Source organism: Cydia strobilella, chromosome 19 (genome assembly GCF_947568885.1).
Source record: "Cydia strobilella chromosome 19, ilCydStro3.1, whole genome shotgun sequence".
In the NCBI taxonomy this organism is placed as follows: Eukaryota; Metazoa; Arthropoda; class Insecta; order Lepidoptera; family Tortricidae; genus Cydia; species Cydia strobilella.
The window spans coordinates 5,061,127-5,080,111 of record NC_086059.1 but is presented as its reverse complement, the minus strand read 5'-3'; the positions used below and the strand labels follow the sequence as shown (position 1 = coordinate 5,080,111).

Here is an 18,985-nt window from a genome sequence, read left to right as displayed (position 1 = left end):
CTAACATGATTGTTATGCAGCTAAATTAAGAAGAAGTTTAAAAATGGCTGACCTCAGACTCCTACCTACCTACGTAATTTGGGCGGATAATTTTACAAATAATGTTTTGTTAATTTGCGTAAATAATTGTGATATTTTTATTGAAATCGTTTGATTCTACATTGCTTTGAGTGTAACGTAATTTTACGATGTTATTCTCACATATTGCGTTAAGAGGAAGGTGTAAAATACCGTACTTACGTGTGAAAGGTTATGATCTCATATTTTTGCTCAGAGCGGCTATTACAGCCGATTACAGAACAATTCACCAGTATTTTATCAAAGTTCAAGCATTCAAAACGCTAACCATCACTATATTTCATAAGAGAAAGCACAATTTCATACAAAAAAACGATAATTAAACAAGCAACGAACAAACATGACATGTCACGTACTTATTTGTTTGCCACAACCTCGGTTGTGGCAGCGGTGGAAAAGTGAAACTATGACAAGGACAAACAATAACAGCGCTTTCTCTGCTACTCCTACTGAAAGATACATAAGACTATCCCGTTCGGTCATTTTCCCCCACCCCTCATGACCGATCCAGTTATACTAGATTCATGTATAGAAAGCATGCCAATCTCTTATGGCAGAATTGTTGCAAAAGTGACCGCTTTCAGCTTTAAATAATAGTTCCTAATCTCTCCGGTGGCGCTAGTTAGGCTCTGGGACATGAGTATAACATGAACCAACAAATAACCCGACCAAATTACGTAGGTTGTTTTTGGTAGTATTTCGGTGTATGGTGGCGCCGCCTAATTACTGTTTTTTGATGGACACTTTTCATACATAGAGATTTGGCTCCTTTATATAGTCGATTTTATTATTTCTAAGTGATACACCGATCAACAGTGAATAAATTTATATTTTACTAATTTACAACCGACAACTTTACTTCCGCGGTGAGTTGCTACTGAAAAAAATCTAGTAGTTGACGCTGTTTATCGCTTGGGGGCGTCGTGTTCGTTAAAAAAATGTTAGTAGGAATCTGTCGAAAATGAAGAATTCAGTTTTGCTAATAGTTAGAACTTTAGTTATGTTGTAGGCGAATATTTTATCATGGTGTTTTATTAGCTAGGTAGTGAAATATATAATTTCGAAGGGGCAGGCGGTGATTCCGGCGCGTAAAGTCATAAGACTTGTGTCATCTGACTGCACTTCCTTTAAGATGGCTCCTCCGCCGGAGTATGATAAGGAACCAAAAGCCCCGGATAAAAGTGCGACTAATATTCCCAGTGAAGATTCAAAAGCATTGTACAATCTAGTTAATGAACATCAAACCAATTCTGACTCTAAATCTGCGAATTCATCTGCCAACGCCGAAGTGGAGGTAAGTTGACCTCTTTGCTGCCATTTTATTTAAATTTTGAAGTCTTTGCGAATGCTCCGTCGGTTTTGCTACCGGCTGTAGCTAACTGCCGTTGCTTGCCGTACAAATATTTCGTAAATAGAAGATTGTGGTCCTATGTGAGTGATACTCAACACGTTTCGTGTGTACGAAAGTGAAAAATGGCGAAGCAATTGAATGTCAAAAACAATTTGCACTTTTTATCAAACAAGTGGTAAGCATGAGTTTGCACTATTTACAGCTTATTCTATATATCCATAGTGATCATATTGCCCTTGTGAACAGTAACTTACCATTCCTTTGTTGTTAACCAAACAAAATCAAAATGTGAAAATACCTGTCTATCTATGACTACCTACGAAATATGATCCTGCTTGAAGTTTATGTGACAAATACGAGTAAAAAAACTGTGCACTTATTACTTTTGTTAAGAAGTACAGCATAAGGTAAAAATATAAGGTCATAAAAGTAGGTTGTGGCAACAAAAAACAGGTAACTCAATTTATAGTCAAGGTTTCTACTCAGTTACAAAATTACTACCTTCATTATTGTTCAGGCCAGGTACGTACAATTAAATTTTATCTAAATGTAGGCTACAATGTTACCTATTTTCTGCTTTTATGACCATCTTTTCTTGCAAAATTTTATTACAACATAATTTTGCAGTCCTATCAATCTCAACATTTTCAGCTTATGTATTTTTCTTTGAATATTGCACAACTCTCACTACAACTAACTATTTTTGGACTTGCGGACTCACGGAGCGTTCGGATTATATTATGTTAAATATAAAACAAGCATATGCTGAAAAAATATATTTAATAAGACTCCAAAATTACAAAAACAAAGAAAAGTATTAGCAAAGTAAGTTAACACTACATAATAGGGGATATTACTGCAATGTTCTGCCCTGGTTCTGCCACCAGTGCAAGACTAGCCTTTTTAGTAAACCATAGAGTAACGTATACATTAGCACAATCGGATTAAGTCTCACCTCGAAATCCTTCCAAAGATATGAAATTTGGTATGTATATTAATTAAAGGTCTCTTTTTCATGTCCACACTATTTGACATTTGGGGACCTCGAGGAATCGCAGCCATCTTGGAAAATGTGTACCATCCTGGAGAAATCTGCGTTTTACTCTAAATATACGTTCTCTATGAAAATATGGTGTAGGGCAACATTAAAGCTTATTAAATTCTACACAAAAAAGTCCTAGATAACTTTGCGGAAAAAATACATCTTGTTATAGAAAATAATAGCTGAATCCAGATTTAGCGCTTATACCCTTTCAGGGGATATTCTCTTAATATGAAACTTGGAGGAATATGAATTCCACTTTTGTCTATACATTTGTACACGTTCTACTCCAATATCAACATTTTACTCGACTGTGACTTAAGCAGAAAGTAGGGTTATGGGTTTAAATACTGAAAATCAGTACACCCTGTAGCTCAGGATACTGGACGGATTTTTTAAAATGACATATCAGTAGATTCCTCTTGCCCTTCGCAACCTATTTACACCTGCTTTATTAAAGAAAAATTAATACAGCTGCCTTGAGAGGACGCCGAATAGTAAATCATATTTTTACTTCCAGCGCCTAAACTATTGAGTGGATTTCAATAAAATAGACATCAGTAAATCCATAATTGGTACACGAGTGCTATGCAATACAAATTTACTAAAATAAATGGAGGAAAAATGTGTAAAACTTAAAAATGTGACAATTTTTGTGTAGAATTTAATAAGCTTTAATGTTGCCTTACACCATATTTTCATAGAGAACGTATATTTAGAGTAAAACGCAAATTTCTCCAGGATGGTACACATTTTCCAAGATGGCCGCGATTCTTTGAGGTCCCCAAATGTAAAATAGTGTGGACATGAAAAAGAGACCTTTAATTAACATACATACCAAATTGCACGAGGCCATGCGCTTGGCGAAGAATAGAAGCCTATGGAGGAACCTGATCTTCAACAAAAGGACATGATGTCACGATCCTCAGCATTGAGGGACCGACTGAAGAAGACATACCAAATTTAGACTTAATCCGATTGTGCTACATACTGTACCTTTAATAGGTTTTTGACAAGTTTTCAGAGATAATAAAATATGACATTGATGTATCAAGGCGGTTTGTTTACAGAGGACCTACCGGGAAACGCGAATCCGAAATTTCGCTATCTGCCTCTTTATCGCTCGAATATGCAAGAGTGACAGAGATGATAGGTAACGAAATTTCGATTTTCATCTTGTTTCGCGATAGACCCTCAGATTGTGGTAGTGGCGCCCCCTATGCAGAGTTTCGCGTAATATTCCCTATTATGATGTGAAATGTGAAATCTTTGAATTTTTCTAATACCAGGTTCTATTTTGGCTTTGTCCCTCAAAGAAAGGAGTCAATCGGCAGTTCGGATTAGCCTGTGTACGGATTATCGAGGCTCTTCATTAAAAGAGTCAATCGTAAAAACTTGTCTACATAGAACACTTCTAAAGCATATGGATTATCTATATTTATTATAAAGTGCAAGAAGAAATATCTTAATGAGCAAACCCACACAAATGGTAGATCCATTTAAAGTATATTATATTATGCAAATATGCAGTCTTGTTTTCAACCACACAACTTTCTAATGAGCTGTAATCTAATTAATATATTTTTATTTAATCTCGGCTCTGTGTGAGACGGTGGGATGTGGAGTAATGGCTTAATTTTTTGCCATTGTGAGTTGGAACCAGTGAAATGCTCATACATATCTCAGATAGTTAACATATCGGCTAATATTACAGGATGTTTGGTAGCTAGATGCAGGTCTTTGAGTGGTAATAACTGACGTATTTTTGTATTGTATTTTGTTTTGTTTTGTATTTTTGTGTTTTTAAACATTTTTAGCCAAATACGCCTTAAAAAGAGGCATGTTTTTAGAAGTATTTCTCATAGCACAGAAAAATATCTCCTTTCCGACCTAAAACATAATTTAACATAATATAATTTTTATAACACCTCAATTTTATTTTTGTGCTAGCAATGATTCTGAAAATACATTTAATTTGGTCCAAAACACATTAAATTATTCGAAATAAAAGATTTTGTTTACAAACGAAACACATAGGGGTCATCCATAAATTACGCAACACGAAATTTCAATGTTTTTTGACCCCTCCCCCCTCCTTGTCACACCTGGTCACATTTGGCTAAACCCCTGGTGTGACGTCACAACATCCTGCCCCTTAAAGGTGTGACGTAATTTATAATTGCCCCTTATAAGGGTACTAATAACACACCAACTGTTCAATTCTGGGTATTTTTCAAAAAAATCTATTAATTTTTTATATTTTTTTCTTTATATCATTTTAATTAATGTCATTACCGGGTGTAACGCGATTAAATTTCATAATTTTACCTTTATTCCGACGTTTCAACTAGGTTAAATAATGAAAAGGTAGAATAATTAAATTTAATCGCGTTAGATCCGGTAATTACATTAATTATGAGTACAAAACGCGAGAGTTTAAAGTGTTATACATCATTTTCATCAAATGTTCTGTTCAATATTGCCACCAAAATTATTACATCAACTTCTGTCACAAATCAAATGAAATGTAGTAATTATTTTACTAGTCTTCAAAGAAACATTCCTTATCGAAATCTACACAAAGCTCTATTGTTAAAGCTCCTAAAATTAGCAGTCAGGCGCCCGACAACAACTGTCAGTGACAATTTATACGAGAATAAAGAAATTTGTAGTAGTAGTAGTAGTAAATCACTTTATGTACAAAACAAAAAAACAAAATTTGTCAGTAAGATTAATTTTTATTCTAACAGTTCTTTTTAATATTCTTAATAAATTTTTATTTGTCAGGTTTTTTTTTGCGAATTGCTCAATTCCGCTTCTCGTAGCCCCCTTAGTGCCATACAAAATTTTATGTTGCATCGTTTTAATTATGACCTAGTTCCTATGCTACTCAACATTTGAATCAAAGTGGTTCTAATTCTAATCAAATTTAGCTTCTTGAGATTTACTTAACCCAGACATACTAACTTACACGGCAAGTTAAGAGGAAAGGGGAAGCCGCTAGTCCATACAAATGTTGTCCCTATCTTACTCTCTGGTATGGTATGCCCCTACTAGCTGTGGTTGATATAAAATAAATGGTGTTAAAATATTTTCAATAATGTTATTATCCAGAGAGGATAATAAGGATTACGTTTGTATGAAAAGGCGATTTCGCGCGGGTCCTCCACTTTCGTCTTAGTACCTAAAAGCTTGTAACAATATGTATGGCCCATAGAATACGGTAAAACTGTATCACTAAACATACGTTACATTTAGTTTATGCATGATGTGGACAAACTTTCTCTGGGGGGAAAACAATACGCAAGCCAAACTCATATTACTTTTAGGTATAACAATAGTAAGCCGGGAAGCATCGGGTTTCGCATACATGTGAGAACTCCACAAAATGATTATTTCCATTTTCGCTGTCTTTGTAAAGAGAACCTTCCTGTTATAGCTTAAGGTCGAATTTGATATGATTTATGTGATTCATAAACCGTTTTAAAAATGTTTCTCACGTAGGTACCTACATTTTGACGTCATCCAGAACACCATGTGTTATGCGTATTTTTTTCGATTCAAACAGACTGCCGAATAAGTCGAGAAAGTGCTTATCAAATAACACAACGTGCTGTAGTTGGAGAGCATATTAAGTTACCTAAACACTTGAACACGTGATTGCATTAAAAGGAAATTAGTGTTCCTAGGTTTTGAAACCTACTTTCTGTGGTTTCCGAGAGCAAAAGCGTAATGGAGTTATTGTGATAAATAAAAAAAAACAAAGTTTAAATAAGTCCATCAATTTCACAACGATCAGACCGTAAATCTGACAAAAATCTCCCTTTGAAAAAAAAAGGTTTTTTTTGTAAAAATCGCCGAATTTTTAGTTGACCACTCGTCCCCACCTTTTTTTGCGTCGAAGCACCTTGGCACAAAAGCGAGACCATTACTTCTTGACCCGTTTTCTTTATCAGACATTTCGCGCCCTCTTGACTTCTCTTCTCTAGTGGGTCCCTCAATTGATAAGTCCTGCCTGACAGAGACGGTTACAACTAATTCCGTTAAATTAGATCTCAATCTGTTCTTCTCGACAGTTGCTAGTTCGAAATACAAGATACTAAAGTTTGACTCATATTATGGAATTGTAATAAATCTAACAAATTCATCACGGAACCCAGAACGCACAAAATGTAATGAAAACTTGCCATGTTTTTGTTGGTTTTTAAATGGAGAGTCATTACTAATCACTACGTATTGTAGTGGGCGTCGCGATGGCGTTTTTGTACAAGAGGCGCGGCGTATACCTATTTTAGGCAACCGAGCTCGTGCAAACGCAAATGCAACAATTCAGCAATTTGCTGTAATGACAACCTCGTTAACTCATTATGGTTTTTTGTCTTCGAATTGTGGCGCTTATGCTACGTGAAAAATAAACAGGGCAGTGTTAAGCCTAGAGGCTATTGTTGCTTATTATTACCTTAATTATATTATTGTTACCCTCTCAGAAGGCACGTCATTTGGTGTTGTTTGATAACAACTTTTAGTCAATTATGTTACTGCGCGAGTTATTTCAATAATTCAATTACTTCACATTATCATCTTCATGTCGACGATCTTCAGAGTTCTGTAAAGATTATCTGTCCAAGACACAGGTTATTATAAATACGTAGCCCAAAAAACCTCTGCATCATCGTGGATAGGACTTATCACGGGGGCCTCGGATGGGCGAAGTCTGCAGGAAGACGCTTTAGAGCAGGCTTTTTGTCTTTTTGATTCTCTCTACATTATGTTTTCATGTAGCGACCTTGAAAGATGTCAGCAAATTCTCTTAATTTTTGTCGTAGTGTAAATAGGTAATTTATTTATTTAATAAATCCGCTCTTTCATTTTAATCAAGTATCTTAATTACATGGTGTATTATTAATAACCACAGGCAGCAGACCAGTGCTCGTGAATGAATTGGTCATTATTGGACAGTCAATAACTTTCATGTCATATGTGATTTCGTAATTACAATTTAATGGATATAAAATTGGAGCCTACTTAAATCGTATCGCAGACCACATTTTGAATAGCTATGGGCTTTGCCAATCGAGTAATCAAATTGTACTAATTGACAGATATTGAAATGTTTAAATTTAGTTTTTGTAGGCATTATGACTAAAGTGGACATCTGGCAAGTACTTGCAGATGACTTATTACTGCGACGGAAAGTAGCGTTCCTACAGTACACTGAGTAATAAGTATAGTCAGAATAAGAAGAATCATGAATACGTGATGCTAGGAAAAGCGGGGACTTGCGTAGAGAGCTTTACCCTTGAATTTCCCGCCGTTTACTAGTCAAATTGCTGAGGCTGTGCCTGTCCAGGCTGTATACCTATTTCTAATTTCAATAGGTTTTATCGCCAATATTGAAAATACCTAGCTATCTAGCGAAATACCTCTTAGCTTTGACCGTCATCTTTATAGCTGCCTAAGGTAAAAAAAAATGTTGCCTATATAAGTGGTTCCCAAAGTTGACTGGGCTTCGAGTGCCTAACACCTAACAAAAACTGACAAATTCGGGACCCACCTCTTGACCGTCTTCAAAGGGGCATAAAATATAATTGGTAGAGTCGGAAAGAGTCGTGGAATGTATTTAGCCCCATAAATTCCACGACTCTTCTCTTTCCGCACAGACTCTTAAGACTAGTAGTTTCAGGACCCAGGGACCCACTCAATATTGTCTTGCGACCCACCAATGGGTCGCGACCCATAGTTTGGGAAATGCTGGCCTATATACTTCATGGTTATTTGTTTACCTTAATAATGCCGATTTAGTAGTTGTAAAAAAGTGTAACTGGATTTCCGGCTATAGAAATATTTAAATTAAGAAAACAGGAAATACTCATGTTTCGATAGTCTCTAATAGTTTTTTCCAGTCGTGTCATGAACTCATGATACGCTGTTAGACATGTTTTCAGCCTTTAGTGGTTTTAGTGTGTTAATGTTTTTTATAGAACAAAGGGTATAAAAGGGGCAGTGAAAATTCGCTTTATGTTTTACAAGTAACGTCGTTATCGTGACAAAATTTACAAGCAATTTTTTATTTTACATTATTGGACTGCCTAGTACGTTCATCGTTGGCAATTCTTTTTACAGGTTTTCTTCAGTGTCTGTTCGATAAAATTCCAATCTGACATGCATCATATTTATATTTCAGTAGGTACATGTAGGTATTGTAAACTGTTAGATGCGCAAACAGTTGTATTGTATCTTCGCAATAGAAATCGCCTTATGAAATATAAGCATTTGTACGACTTTTTTGAAATAACTGAAGTAATAATGTCATTTCATTCGATGTTTATCAATTGCTCTTCGATGAAGGAATTAAAGCACCTTGAAATAACTCCCATACATCTGCGAATAAATCAATCTGCATAGGGCAATCATGGGGTTTAGAGACTAATTAAACCTTCTAATGAGAAGAATACAGGTGGCTCTGTGCTCAGCAGTGGGTGTTGCGTATACCTATAGGCTGGTAGTCTGGTAGTAACGATTAGACCTAAGGGAGGTTTTCAATATTGACAGAGTTATAGGTCAAGGTGAGGCGAAGGCCGTCGAAACAAAATCGCGCTCGCTGACGATTCAATTAACTTGTTAAAAACATGTCTTTGTTGCGCGTATGCATCGCTTGCTCGCTATTGGGTATTGATTGAGCCATTGTTGTTGTTATGTTGTGATACTTGTGATACGGTTATTCCGCTGAATTACCGGCTAAAATCCAGCGCCTGAACAATTCCTAAACATTGAATACCTTCGCCGATACTCGTCGGCTGACTATAAAGTTAGACATTTATTAAAAATATTAAAATGTTTAAAATGAAGAATGTCTTTTGAAGAAAGTACCATCTTCAAAGGTACTGATGAGATGATATAAAATTGTACATTGTTAAGTTTACAAAAGTAAGAAAAACTGCAATGCAACTGTCACTGTGCAAATTAATGTAGTATGAATAAATTATAATTATATTATAAAGAGTTGATTATTCTTATACTCTTTGGTAATTCACTTAGAAGTTTTAACTATTTTCGGCAGGTTAAAATGTAGGGCGGCTAGTAAATTTTTAGTTGAAATATAATTAAGAATAGATTATAATCAGGGAGTGTGATGTAGGTTAGATAGCGTTCATTGTCGTCTGATCGACCGCGCATGGCAGGGAAACGGCGCCGGTGTCCAGAAAAATGAAAGATTCCTGGCATAATTCCAACACTGCAGGTTATTGTAAGTTCCAAAATTGTTGGCGTGTCTCCAGTGCATTTACTTCCTTTAATATGTAATTTTGACGATTAGACTGCATTTTTACGAAAACATTTCCGTTTATAAATTACGTGTACGTGATCGCGGGCCGTAAATCGCCGTCCGGTCCGATTTGTTAGGAAAAAACATCTTATATCTTAAACAGAAAAATCGGATATCATATCTACATAACATACATACCTACCTACATGAATGAAATAGGGTATAGTTATAATCATATCAATTGAGCTAATGCACTTACCTGTTTTACTCAAAGAGTCTCAAGAATACAATGCCATTGAGTGGTAAACCACAAATTAGGATAACTACCTCGTAGTAAAAGCAGATTAAAACCGCCTTGAAATGTTAGTATAGATTAACGACTCTATTTTTTAACAATAGGCTACAAAATACACTAACTAAATAATGGCTATAACATAACTTTATTTGCATTTTACAACCGTCGACACCCAAAACGAATGCACTTTGTAGAAAACCATTTGTTACAACATGTTTTTAGACCATTTTAACCCCATTCAACAAGGAATAAGGTTAAAAATTAAATATATATGCAATGCACTTCTAACTTATTTTGTAAGTAACTAGTTGGCGGCTACGAGAACAAAAGCAGATTTTTTTTATTTTATTAGTACAGGTAAGTGCATTAGCTCAGTTGATATCTATGATTCGATCTATACAAGAAGTTCTTTATCGCTCTCTGTATGTAATTATACTATTCTGATACTGTTAAACGAGCGTGACTTCTCCAAAACTGCTCTAATGATATGACAAAAATGTTTTATGTTCAGGCTTACTAAAGTGATAAATCTAGCTATTTTTCAATGTTAGTGCCAATTTTGCCGTTTATTATGTGTTGTTGCGTTGCATCGCGTAACTGTTGTTACAGTTTTAAAAGCTCGAAACTCGTGAGGGTGATTGCACCGCAGTCCCGTTATCTGTTTCGGCCGCCGCGCAACAGTTAGTTTTGCACGTGTAAATCCGTGGAGGAGCTGGGTCCAAGGGCGCAATCGATTGCGTGGCCCGACCCTGACCCACGGAGTCCCGGCGCCGGGACTCGCAGCGAGGTGACGTCAATACCTTGCGAACATACATTCAATCATTGTGTTGCGTTATCTTATCAGTATCACAAATTAACTGTCGTCGCTTTGGTATCCCACGCTGGTAAATAAAATTATAGGCTCGTCGCAAGTGCGTCGCAACAGTATCTCGCGCGCGAGATAGACTACCCTTTTTAATTAATACAGACAATACAGTAACAAAATGACGGGTAGTCAGATACTGTCGCGGACGTGTGCACTTGTCCTTAGTCTACTGATGCATATTCCAAATGTATGTGTGTATATTTCTTAAGGCATTCCTTCAGGCGAAATGCCTATCCCTATCCTATCAGGTATAACATGTTAGATATGTCAGGTGGATAGGTGTAGTGTGCGAGACTTTGTTTTTTTTTTTTTAAGTTCATGAACACACGGCGCAATTCAAATAGAATGCAGCGCGTAATTTACAATGAATTGCATTACCGACGATAATGGCTATTTGAGCTATGAGAGTTGTGATGAATACACTTCGTCACAACTCTAAAATAAAACACTTGTTCTCATACACCTAAAAATAATGCCCTAATCATGCATTCTGCTTTTTGTCATCTCAATGACTAAGATACACAACTTGAACAGCGTTACCTCAATAGTCAATAGCTAGAATTAGTAAACAGTGTCATTATTTAAAAAAAGAGAATCATACACAGTGTAATTCAATGAGATTGATTATTTAATATTTACCTTAAACATTACTCCGTTAAAATACTATATTGTTACCATAAGTGTGAAATACCCTACCATGTTTAAGGTTTATTTAGATTGTTGCGCGGTGAACCGTTTTTCTAGTTGTATTCATATCATACCTGAATTGTAGGGATTTATGATTAGGGCCGGTATAGACGGACTGCAACCAGACTGCAACTTGTATGGGAACAGCACGCCGACGTTGCACTTGGCGTGCGGTCGGTGTGCAGTTCCCATAAAAATTGCAGTCGGGTTGCTGTCCGTCTGTATCTGCCCTAAAGCACGACATCGCGCGGCGGCGGCAGCGGCGAGCGGCGGACATAGGTTGGAGCGAGACACAGCGATCGGACCTTTCGTTCCCACCTATGGCCGCCGCTCGCCGCTGCCGCCGCCGCCGCCGCGCGATGTCGTGGCCGGCCCGTAATAGTAGACCAGTTTAGGTTTAGACTAATTACAGTAATTACTTATTATATTATGTGTTGGTAGGTATTATTTGCGTAAGGCTATGAATACTGTTTAGTAGTAATGCGAAAGGTGCGGGCAGATAATTATTAAATTAAATCCAAATTTAAATTATTAGGTAGGTCGTTAAGCTGAATAAGGGCAAGTAGGAGATACAATAATATCCTCGCCTGCTACGCTTTGATTTCTCGGAAATGCAAAATGCGTCTGCGATAAAATATGCTAACTCGATATTTCTTTTGTCGCGTGATAACATGATAAAACAATTTTTCCCCGTAATATGTACAATTACCGTCAGTTTCTCGGAGTTGACAAGGTTGCAATATTGTATTATAAAGGCGTCAGAGTGCATGCCTAGATATTTTTTAGGTCGTTGTGCGCTATGGTCACATCTGATGGCATTTTTACGAATTTATGGTTAACCATAAAGTAGAGTGCGTTAAAAACAAGTTCACAAATATCTGAATAAAGCCTCTATTATCAAGGCGAATTTTGAAAAACTGTATTCTTGAAAAGTAATTGTGAAATGGTTTGCGTTTTCACTAATTATGATTTATAACAATATTAGTATTTCATTTACGTAATGCTGTTAATTCTGTTGTAATGTAATGTGCGGAACGTGCGGACAGGTAATTAGAGTGAGCGCCATATTAAATTAATTAGGGCGATCGATGGTTCTGCCTTCTAACGATTGGTTATCAGGCCAGCCGCTAGGTATTCAGATAGATTTCGTATGCGACGGCGTGAAATTATATCGTAAATATTGAAACTAAAAATTTAAATGTAAAATATACCTAATAATAACCCCCATCATCTTACATTGTTATGCAGAAAGCTGCAATTCTAAATACTTGCCGAATCACCCGAAATTTTTTACAGAATGACTTAGCCACACAGACCTAGACTAGAAAGTAGAAACTACATTATAAAATTTTAGTATGAAATGCACTTGGCTTCGGCCCGCGTACTTCATTACGCCAGTACTTTGTGTAGGTACTGAGATATTTCAAGAACCCACATAAATAATAATAATACGATTATGCCTCACCTAATCTACTATGTATGTAATTGTGAAATATAGCGCTAAAATCTGCTAATTTTTCGACGTCAGGTAGACGTTGCGTTGCATCATATTCAGGGTTTTGTGAATACGGATTGTGCGAGCGACTATCACGGGCAAAGTAGCGTGTAAATTTCATCACTTAGACTACTACTAGTAGATTTATATGAAAGTAGTTTCTGCACGTAACTTCCGTCTGTGTGGTATCATGATGATGATTGATAAAAACTGCCCTAAGTCCTTTCCCGGACCTCAAACTATCTCCATACTACTCCATATCAATCCATACTATCCATACTAATATTATAAATGCGAAAGTCTGTCTGTCTGTGTGTTCCCTCTTCACGCTTAAACCGCTTAATCGTTGAGTCCCTGAGAAGGACATAGGATAGTTTTTATCCCGAAAATCATACCTTAAGAAACTAAAAAGCGGGGTGAAATTGAGATAATTAACGAAGTGCCTGCTAATTTGTGTGCATAATATGCTCAAATTTAGATTGCTATGAGAATTTTGCCAGGCGCTATTCTTACTCTAGCTGCGGTTACTAAGTCCACGCAGACGAAGTCGCGGGCAAAAGCTAGTGTTCATATAAATCGGTTTAGCAGCGGTTCAAGCATAAAGAGGTAACTGACACGCAGAGTTACTTTCGCATTAATAACATTAGTAGGGATTATCGTCTCCTCGCTCCTCGCAAATTCGTCCTCGTATAGAAGTTCAAGACCTTGATATATTTTACCTGTCGCTGGTTCTGTAGAAGTAATGGGAATATCTTAATTAGCAATAAACAATATTTAGCAGCTGCCATCACCCCTGGCCGGCGAGACGGTATGTCTCGCACTCTCGCAGTCAGCGATTCGGCATTTTTGGCATGCGTTCACATATCGGCATCGCGCCGTGAATTATGACATCCTCCTCGCGACTCAGGCGCGTTATCTTGAACGCGCTAATTGTGCTAGCATCTAGCAAATAGAGATTAACAAACCGACACAAGTGTTACGTAAAAATATTGTTTCTTATCAATTATGTGCAGACAGCGTCAAATAGATAGTGACGGCCAAAGTGACCAAATATATCGGAACACATCCTTACTTCTGTGGTAACAAAAGTGTGCACCCTAATTTATTTATTTTATTTTATTATTTTATTCAAGACAACAAATGGTCCAATGAGTGTTAGTTGATCCTAGCCTACGAACATAGATAATAGTGCTTTTAGGTGTAACCAGCATCTACATCTACATCTGCAATGTAGACTTTATCTCTTTGTGATACAAGTCAGTTAACTGTATCGGTGATAGTATTATAGTCCTTAATGATGTCCGAAAGTTACCAAATCACGAGCTCTGTGGACGATGTTACTTTGTCTCATAGTTATTGTAAATTGTAATTATTGTAAATTAAGAAAATTCGAATGTCGTTGACCATTTGAGTATTCGTAAACCTTTTTCCAACGCACAAGGTCTACCAATAGAGAGTTGAGTGTGTTGCTGTTAGAAATATTCTTCCTTCCTTCTACCGATGAAATGTCTAATCAATGGGACTCATACTCATGTATTAGGCCGGCCTCACACGTTTAAGTTTCACACAATTAAGAATCCTAATTCAAAGAGACATTCCGGACATGTGAGGCCGACTTATCTCTTAAAGTTTCTACTCCAGATTATACAAAGCGTGTAAAAGTCACATATTCACGAGAACTAATTCAGCGTACGTCGCTGTCGGCACTTGTCACTCATTTGTCTTTTTAAATACACATTTTCATTCATGAAAGAAAAAAAAAACCTGAAAGTGCGAGTCGGACTCGCCCACCGAGGGTTCCGTACTTTTTTTGTATTTGTTGTTATAGCGGCAACAGAAATACATTATCTGTGAAAATTTCAACTGTCTAGCTATCACGGTTCATAAGATACAGCCGACATGGACATACAGAGATGGTGACAGACAGACGGACAGCGGAGTCTTAGTCATAGGCTCCCGTTTTTACCCTTTGGGTACGGTACCCTAAAAAGAGCGTGTCAGCTTCGAAGCACGACTTACGTACGATTATAAAATACATTATTAAATTTAAGATCAAAACTCCGCAAATAGACAGTTGGTATTTGTTGACATTGAACAATAAAAAAAACGTAACGTTAAATTTTTACTCTCCCTCCCCATACGTTTTCATAACTCGGCCTTATATGAAAATCGAATCTTAAGGAGTTAACTCCAAAAGGCTTTATTGTTATTTTTTATTTTATTTATTTAGAAACCTTTACCGGTATCGTACTGGCTACTGTCCTTGCTGGCGGCCACCAAATAGCTAATAATATAGTGTTATCACTATGCTAAAAATGGAGTAAAATAATATGGTGCGCCAGCGCATGGCCAAACAGGAAAATGAGGAAACACGCAATATCGCGTCACAAACTATTAACACTTTATAATCGTTTGTTATGTAACTTATGTAACGTTGTTATCGTGGTTTTTGGTCTATTTATGTTTCTATACAGTCCACCGATATGTTTGACCGTTGCGATAATAAAATTATTAGTTGTGTTCTCTGTCGCGTCGGGCGTCGGTTCTGCCTCTATTCCTATACTACTTCGAAAGGTCGTGGCTGTTGTATTTAGACACCTAGGTTATTACTTTACGTTCCTAATCATAGTTCAACAGTATTTCTGGTAAAACAACACACAGGACGAATTTGTGAATTAGTAATGTAATATAGACGCGACATTGTAGGGGAGAGCGGGGACAAACGCAACACTTTGTACTTTGACCTTAGTTTCTGTTCTGGTTAACCGTTATTATTTCGATAAAATTAATGTAGTCATATATAACTTCAGTTCATGTTCTGTACATTAACATCTTGATTAACCTTATAATTGTGACTTAAAAAAAAACATTTTTTTGTTACTTATGACCCCGTTGGCGGGCCGAAAGTAACACGTTGTTGACGTTGTGGGGCAAAAGTAACAAGGCGAGGTTTGTAATGAATATAATACATATGACACGATGATACGAAATCAAAAAAGTACTGATTATGTAAATTATTATTAATAATACGCTTTAATATTTGCATTTTTACTACTTAAACATTAGCATTTTAAGAAAACAAATCAATATTAACTCCTCGCTAGAAATTATTTTTATTTCAAGTGATGAGATCAATTATTGTGTTATAAACGTGATTTCTAATCAGATAATTCAGGGTCAGACTTCTTTTCACTCACAAATACGGCATACGGCATACATCATTTAAATCATCATTGACGCATTAAGCTTGTGACCCCATACATCGTATGGGACGTAAATGTTACTTTTGTACCCGACCTCATTTTTTTAAAAACATTAAAGATATCTTAGACAAGGCAAAGAAGTAAATAAACCTACAGAGCAATAGTTATTTTCCACTCGCCGTTACGTTTGTCCCCGCGCTCCCTTAGATATTGGGTTCGGCGTTAAATGGGTGACTATCGTACCGGCTGACCCAAGGTGAACATGGAACATGGATGAGAATGGCGCTACATTTTCATACATTTTACACTGGTAGTTTTCAGGTGCCAATTGTCGTCTTTAAAAGCATAAACACATAAATTATATAATACAGCCAAATTATTCCATACGGCTTTCATAAAGGCTCAGGAGCCCGATTTTAGTCGCAAAAGTGTGAAATTGATAGATTTAGTCGGTAAAATTGTACACCTTTTGGTAGGTAATAGAAATAACAAGTACTGGTTTCTAAAATCGTTACCGGGCTCTTAAGAAGATTTCCAAGACCTTTTGGAGAGGCGCGACCTTTTTTACGGAACCTATAACCACAGTTACATTAGTTAGTTAGTTTTTACAGTACCGGCCAATAATATATCACCTCCATGTTTTTACGGTATAACTTTTTTTAGGGTTCCGTAGCCAAATGGCAAAAAACGGAACCCTTATAGATTCGGCATGTCTGTCTGTCTGTCCATCCGTCCGTATGTCACAGCCACTTTTCTCTAAAACTATAAGGACTGTATGTACTGTTGAAACTTGGTAAGTAGATGTATTCTGTGAACCGCATTAAGATTTTCACACAAAAATAGAAAAAAAAAACAATAAATTTTGGGGGTTCCCCATACTTGGAATTAAAACTCAAACTTTTTTTTTATTATCAAACCCATACGTGTGGGGTATCTATAGGTAGGTAGGTCTTCAGAAATGATTTCAATTCAATTTCAATTTATTTATTTATAACAAAATTAAATGCAAAATGATATTGATGAGGTTTCTAATATCTTTTTTTTCTAAACTGAATAGTTTGCGCGAGAGACACTTTAAAAGTGGTAAAATGTGTCGTCGTCCCCTGTAACTTCTAAAATAAGAGAATGATAAAACTGAAAAAAATATATGATGTACACTACACCATGCAAACTTCCACCGAAAATTGGTTTGAACGAGATCTAGTAAGTAGTTTTTTTTAATACGTCATAAATCGTAAACCGAAATTTACCTTTCACTCACGTTTCACATAAAAAATACATTGTTCAAATTATGTAATGTACGGAACCCTCGGTGCGCGAATCCGACTCGCACTTGGCCGCTTTTTTATATTTGTAAGTGACTTCCACCTCACTACTTTAGGTAGTCTAGTAGTATTCCTTTGTACGGGCGATGATAAAAATTGATCTCATGTACTGGTTTTTTCATAGATTTTTTTAAATGTATTGTCAACTTCATTTTTTTACTAGAGGTTTTTAGTAATATGCTGAGTATCCTATTGTAATTCCTAATTTCATTGCAATATTCATCATATAATTGTATAAAATGACTAGTAAAATATGCAATCTACAAACTAACATATATTGTTTACTCTATACAAGCTCATACAAGAACACTCAAAGGTGATATATTATTGGCCGGTACTGTACCTAAATCATATATTTACCTACCTATATCCCACTATATAACCATTTCCCCCCAATATTTTAATGTTTTGACCTTCACCTTGTATACCTGTCCGCTGGCACAGATCAATTACCTATTTAATTATTAAGATGGAGCGTATTCTGACGCCTCGCTGTAACCAGGCGATCCAAAATGGTCCCATACAAATTTAGCGAATTTTATGTGAAGGATTTGTTGTAGTGTAGTGTAGGAAGTGTAGGAACTTCAGCGATAGCCGCCGCTGTTAATTCGGGAGTTTCTTAGTTTCTTTTTTGTGTTATCAACTTATCACAGTCAGGGGGGTGTCACTGCGCAGTTTAGGTATATTTGGCCGGCGCACCGCCCGGGCAGGTGTATGGCAGTGGGCTGCCGCTCGCGCAAAATTGAAAATACGCAATGGCTTCGAAACCTAAATCGCGATCTAATCTGTATAAAAGATTGTTCTGTTTACGGATGTCTGAATACTCTGAATAAACGGAAGAACAAGGAAGCAGAAAAAACATTTTTTTTTAAATTTCGGACTATATTGACCGACATATTTTCAAAGGAATAAATAAGTACTTCTGCGGCATACCTACTTCCGTGAGAATCAGACATACTATCTCCGGCTAAAAATTTTATGTTTACGTTTGTAATTCCTACATATTTATCTTAAAAATAATAAATCAGTAGGTATAGGTACAAAAACTTGTCAAGTGACAACCCCGTGCCGACACTCGCAGCTCAGCATAAAACTGCGGCGCGCAAAGAAGATTCACGGTTGGTGCGCGGTTATAAGTTTCAATTTTGCTTGCAGGCGGCGAATGTAGGTATAATTCTGTACCTAAATCTGGCTTTTGTGAAGGAGTGAATTTTCTGTACGGTAGTACTATTAGTTATTCTGTGTCACAGTGTTTGAGGTCTAGGTTATTACAAAAATAACAAATACTTACCATGTTAACAAAACATTACTGTTATAATAAATTTAAATGTGATAAGATTCAATTCAAAGTGGCGCAGAATTTAATGTAGTTGACCCTTT

General features: G+C 36.5%; 1 protein-coding gene across 3 annotated transcripts in view; it reads left to right on the top strand.

Annotated features, from left to right (window-relative positions):
• Positions 1 to 964: 964 nt before the first annotated feature.
• LOC134749870 (CRACD-like protein) overlaps positions 965 to 18,985 on the top strand; it is a 43,692-nt gene continuing 25,671 nt past the window's right edge. For 2 of the 3 annotated variants that reach the window (XR_010128527.1, XM_063684867.1), the window contains exon 1: positions 965 to 1,372. Coding sequence is in view for 2 of the 3 variants with exons in the window: in XM_063684867.1 (XP_063540937.1) it covers positions 1,211 to 1,372 (162 nt within the window). In the remaining variant the exon portion in view is untranslated. The remainder of the gene's footprint in view (positions 1,373 to 18,985) is intronic. The other variant, XM_063684868.1, reaches the window with a different exon arrangement.